This window comes from Halyomorpha halys, unplaced genomic scaffold (assembly GCF_000696795.3).
Source record: "Halyomorpha halys isolate HHAL.00 unplaced genomic scaffold, Hhal_1.1 Scaffold1020.1, whole genome shotgun sequence".
NCBI classification, from domain to species: domain Eukaryota; kingdom Metazoa; phylum Arthropoda; class Insecta; order Hemiptera; family Pentatomidae; genus Halyomorpha; species Halyomorpha halys.
Window position 1 is genome coordinate 205,386 of NW_027106408.1, and position 6,353 is coordinate 211,738.

Here is a 6,353-nt window from a genome sequence, read left to right on the forward strand (position 1 = left end):
CTTAATGAACCAAAAGTAAACTGATTAAATTCCTTACATTAAGAACATATATAAAAACATTCATATGTATAGTTAATTATCATTATATAATTATTAGTATATTATTGAAATTCGAAAATATATATTTATACAGATATATTTTGAAATGGCAATGATAAGATTATATCAAAGGATGTTTCGACTGTCTTGAGGTAGGCTGAAAGGTAAACGATAACTTATGTACGTTTAAGTTTATGAGCAGACTCATTGGAAAAAGAATCTGCCCATGTTTCACAATTACCAATCGTCCATAACGTAGGAGAAATATCATTTATTAAGATTGTCAAATATTGTCAAAGTGGACTCAGTAGCTAACTATCTGGGAGAAAGATTGGATAGTATGACTTCTGTGCAAGTACATCACATTACAAACCGACGAAAAACCAAAAAGAATACCATTCAAACTAACTACTGATGGAACATGAAAAAATTAAGACTAACCTGAAACGCTTTAACATAAGAAATGCAGACAATCGTGACTAAAACGGACTAACTATCCAACATGTTTTATATGACTGTTCAGAACGCGACGACACTTACCAGGCCTATCATGATGCCGAGGACTCTTGGCCAGCTCTCGATAAAATTCTGTTCGACAGGAATAAGTGGGGTAACATTAAAGGATATTGTAGAGCAAGAGGACAATTTTTAATTCTGGTTTTCTTTTTAGCCAATCTCCAAACAGTCGAAAAATCGCATGTTTAACGAAAATCCACTCAAGATAGACAAGCAAAGAAGGAATAAAAAGTCATTGATCTATAAAATCTGTTATACTTTTCAGATTCCAAGTAATATATATATTTTAAATTACAAATACAAAATAAACACATTTCCCATTAAAATAATTAAATATTATTCATAAAAAACAATTTATTACGTACTTGGTGATATTGTGAACTTTATCTTTGCGAAACCAAAATATTATATAAAAACTCGTTGAACAGAAGACAACAACGACAAAATGTGCAGCTTCTGAGAACATGGACAGATTGTATTCATTGTAATAGAAGTAAATGCAAGTGTACATGAAGAAAGACAGAGTGAACAGTTGACAGAGTATTGCAGTCAAACTGTAATAGATGTTCACGGGGTAAACCCCACTTATTACCTGGAAATATAAGCAATAGACAAATAATGCTATTAAAATTAAAGTAAACCCAATGATATATAACTACCCTTATTCCTTAACCTCTTAACTGCATTGTATTTCTAATGTCTTTACTTTCTGAGTGATTCTAGATAAGCCCTTAAAAAGATCCTGTTATTTCTATAGAGGTCTTTCAGATATGAATAGTTTTTATAACAAAGCACTGTTTTCCTTCTGTCTTAGACCCATCTAGAAGTGCAGGCTAAGAACCTATTTAAAAATATGTATAATATCGGAATGTTCAATACTTAGAAAAATGATTGACTCAAATAGAACTTATGACGAAAATAATTTATTACTAATAAATTAATAATAAGTAAGCTAATAAATTTCTTCCCAGCCTCATAAAGTAGGTTCCCTGAAATGGGTAAAACTCTGGCGGTGGAGCGTGATTCTGATCAAATCACCTCCTTGCTCAACCGTTGGTGTAGTAACAGTACTGCACCCCTAACCCTTCCTGAGTTGTAACTTGACAGATTTATTTTTTTAATAAATTCCTTAAAGCACCTAAAAAATATGGAGTGAACCTAATTAAAAATAAGAATGCAATATAACTAAAGGGCTGGGTATGTCTAAATAATTAATAATAGATAGGTTAATTAAATAATATAATAACATTGAGGTCACTAAGTGGAGAAAAGAAACATTACAGTAATTCAGTCAATTTTTTATCTATTAAAAGTTTTAAAAACCAAAAAAGTTCTTTGAAAAATCACAAGCCAAAGAAATATTTTGGTTCTTAAGACTAATAACAGATAATAAATAAATCAGATCCATTTAAAATTTCAAGTACTTTAGACATAAAACGTAGCTAGGAGGTTTCGGGATTAAAGTAGCGAAATATTCTATTAGTAAAGAATATAAAGAATTATTTGAAATAAATTATGAAGTAAAAAAAAATAATATTGTATAATTGTATAAATTATTTTATCCAGTCAGTCATGCGATGTCATGGATTACTTTTCCTAGAATCATAATTTTATTCAAGTATTTTTATTTATTTTCAAGAATGTTACTATTTTTTTAATTTACTTTATAAGTCAGTAAATTGGATATAAGTGTTTGAAAATTTTGAGTTTGTTCTAATTGTGTAATAATTTTATATTATAAGTGCCGATTTAAGTCCGTACAGAGGCTAATGCGTTTCTGGGAAAATATTGAACAAGAAATATATTCAAGAAACAAAATTAAGCAATAGAAACATAAAAAGGCTCATTAAATATATTTTCTTTAATTTTATATTTAACATAGCTTAGTAATCATATACGTTATAAAGCTAACCGCTGCTACGGCTTTCATTTAGTGCAAGTTGTAAGCGTTAGTTTTCTTTTCTGTATAGTTCTAAGTATTGTTTTAAAAACGCTAAGATGAAACCGATAGGAGCCTAAAAAATGTTTTGAATATTTCCTGTATTTGGTTTTATCTATAAGTTATAACATAATATAATATAAGGTTGTTATATCATAGGTTTGATAAGAAAATCGTGGAGAATATTTAAAACTAAATTGCTTATTTTTCAGGTACCTATTTACTTACCATATAAATGCCTTGGTTTTCCATCAATGCTTTACCCACTGCCTGCTCAATTTTTTCTTTCAATATAGCTTTTATATCTTTCCACATATCTGAAATCATGTTTGTATATTTTGAATGATGGGAAAATTAAAGAGGAAAATGAGATTGAGGTTGTTAGTAGCAATGGATTTCTTATAGTCCAAGAGCCCAATTGGAGAAGTCAGTTATTTCACTCGAATTTTTTATTACTATAATAAAACCTATTTATCGTTACTAGCCAAAATTGACGAACCTGCCAAATATAAATAGAAGAAACAAAAAACAGTGGCAGTTGCAAAATGTAAAAAAAAAAATATTTTTGTCATTTTGTGAATTTATTTTTTCATATATTATAAAAACTACAACTCCTACGAGGATAAACTACTTTATAGAACATTCCACAGCTTTAATATAAGTGCTAATAGGTATCTATACGCCTAATGGTTTCTCAGTCATATTTTTTCATATATCACAACTTTTGTCCAAACAACTCGAAAATAATATTTTGTAAATTTATTTTGTCAAATATCATGAAAACTACTACTCCTACGAAGAAAAACTTAAGAAATTACTTTATACTACATTAAACGACATTACGACATTTATACCTCTAATATTTTTTGAGATATAGTTTTCCTATAATAAAGTCACTAACTACTGATTTTTCGTTATTTTGTTAAGAGATCTTGCTTTGATCTGAGAACGCACTGATGCTACAACGAGTATTGCTAAGTCAAAATAAATAAGGTTAAAGTAATAATTGGAGCTAATTAACTTGAAACCTGGTCGAAATACGGAAAATCCAAATCCAAATATGGAGTATGAATTAATATTGGTACATTTTTACATGAAATAACAAGAGCTCAGAATATTTCCCTTGTGAACACTTGTTTATTTAATGGTTCATTCTTCCTTTTGTTATTCTGCTTTTATTTACTCTTAAATCCATTAAATTTCGTTTCAGAGTTCTTCAAATGTTCTTAGAGTGGTGCCAGTGAAACTTGAGTTTTTTGGAAATATTCAAAATTGTTTGTGAATTTCTATAAGGTTTTTAGCAAGCAATAACATATATTTCTGTTAAAACCAGCCAGGTACAAGCCAAAATATTAAAAAACAATTTTGACGAAAATAGAATGACTTACACCACTTATTCTCTCAATAGATCAAATCATACTTACGGCTCCGCCTCAGTGTTCTGTATCAGAGCAAGGAAATATTTTTACTACTTACCAAAATAATGGCTGAACTTAAAATTAATATTTGACAGAATTCATTTAAGCCTATTAAAACAATTTGCATATTTTCTTAGGGATAAAAAATAATGAATTTCACGATTTCTAGATTGCAAGCCAGTATAGATAAACTTCTTATTAGTTTACTATCTGTTCAGGGAATATCTCCTCCCCCCCTCACCAGTGAAGTTGTTTTAGGAGAACTTCAATTTAATTATATACATAGCACTACAAGTTAAGGTGCTGATCTCTGTTGGCCGAATAGAAAAAAGCTAGTAGTACGAGAGCCCAAGAGGAGAAAAAAGGCAGTTATTTCATCCATTTCATTGAATAGTTTAATTAAAACTATGTATAATTACGAGTAAAAGTTGAAGAGTATGCCAAGTGAAGGTAAGGGAATACAAAATGGCGAATGTTTAAAAACGTTAAAAAAATTAATTTTTCATTCAGATCTCTAAATCTTTAAAACTATCACAAAAACTAGAAAACAATTTAAACAAGAGTAAATTTGCTAAAATATAAGCCCTAATAGAAATATTTATCTTCAATAGTTTCCGAGTTATACCTTTTTTAAAAGCAACATTTCATAAAAAATGTGATGAAAAATTAGTAGTAAGTGAATTTACTTTAAGAAATCTTTTTTTTTTTTTAATATTTATTGAAATTGATAACTGTATATTATAATACATTCAGTAAATTTGATGCCAGTTATAATGGAATGAAACAGGTGTGTAGAGAACTACCTATTAGTAGCACTCTAATGACGATTTTACACTAGCAGGTCTCGTGGCCATCATCTTTTTAGGTGCCTCGGAGAATTGTTAGGAATGGAAGAGGATGAAGGGCTAGAAACTGATGGATTTGGACGGTTAGGGAGTTTATAATGGAAGGAATGATATCTGGTTCGGGCTAGATCGGTTACTTAGAGAACATTAAAGTCTTTATGTATGATTTTATTAGTGACAAAGTAAGGAGAATTAAGGATCTGTTCGACAGGGGTAAGGGCAACGTTATTAAAGTATACTGTAGGGCAGGCGGTAGGTTTACAACGAAGAGTAAAGGTGGTTTGATGGGATTTATTTTAATCTTCTAATTACGACACCATTCTTCGAGGACTGTGATATGGGAGTGATGAGTTTGGGATGCAATTAAAGGGTTATTATCAACAGCGAGCACACATGTGTCATCACATATGGGGATAGTGTTAGGATTGTGCTTTTGAGAAATCTACATCTCAAAAGCCATTCGACGTATAAAGGTATATTAGGACTAAAAAAAAAGGTAATTTAACTTACCCCAATGTTTTTTATGAATTTTTATTATTTTCGTAGGAGTAGTAAACCACAAAATAAATTAATTTATGCTTAGAGAAGTTTGTCGGGGGGTGCGGTCAGCAAAGAACAACATAAATAAACCAAACCATATTTATTTATTTTATGCTGACGTTCTATATGATTTTGTTTATTTATGTTGTTCTTTGCTGACCGCACCCCCCGACAAACTTCTCTAAGCATTAATCTACGGTCAACTATCTACACCTCATTATGAATCCAGTAACACGAGGCCAACGACGCAGCAGTTATAAATTGATTTATAGTTGTTTGGACAAAATTACATCTGCCAAATTATATAATTATATAAACTACTTTGTGGTAGCTTAAATTACCTTTATCTTCAGTGCTGGTAGACATCTGAACGTATAATAATTCCTGAGATATAGTTTTTCATGAATCCAAAAAGTCTGTCCGAACAAATATAAATCAACATTTTGTGAATTTATTTTGTCAAATATCATGAAAACTACTACTCTTAAAGATAAACGTAATAAACTACTTTGTAGTGCATTATACTAGCTTTAATTTGAGTGCTAATAGACACCTGTACGTCCGATATATTTAGGATATAGATTTCTCAAAATAAAATTACGTAATTATTATATTATATATTATAAAACATAAATTGGTATATTAGGGTTCATATTTTAGCAAATTGACTTTAAATGATGTTCTGTTAGGGTTTCTAGTGTTTTTCATAGTTTCAAAGATATATCCAAATGAATTTTTTTCTTAAAGTTTTGAAACAGCCGCCAATTTCATTTCCTCTACCTTTACTTGGCAGAATCATCTATTTTTACTTGTAATTATATATAAGTTTAATTAAAGTAATAAAAAATTAGGGTGATATAACTGCCTTTTTTCACCCCGGCTTTTGTACTATAGTGACCAACCGCCATTTTCTTTTGAATAAAAATGGGAGAATCACCATTTTAAGCCCAGGTCAGAGGTAATGTTCAAAATAGCTACTATTTCACCTTTCAACTTGTTCATTATCAACAAAATAGCTACTATTTCACCTTTCAACTTGTTCATTATCAACAAAAT

At 29.8% G+C, this 6,353-nt stretch overlaps 1 protein-coding gene across 1 annotated transcript in view; it reads right to left on the reverse strand.

Annotated features, from left to right (window-relative positions):
* Window positions 1–6,353, reverse strand: part of LOC136795143 (odorant receptor 13a-like) — a 15,562-nt gene that overhangs the window by 8,635 nt on the left and 574 nt on the right. Inside the window, exons 2-3 of the mRNA XM_067044777.1 lie at window positions 2,723–2,811; window positions 921–1,147 (exon numbers count right to left, since the gene is read on the reverse strand). Of these exons, the coding sequence (XP_066900878.1) occupies window positions 921–1,147; window positions 2,723–2,809 (314 nt within the window). The 5' untranslated portion in view covers window positions 2,810–2,811. The remainder of the gene's footprint in view (window positions 1–920; window positions 1,148–2,722; window positions 2,812–6,353) is intronic.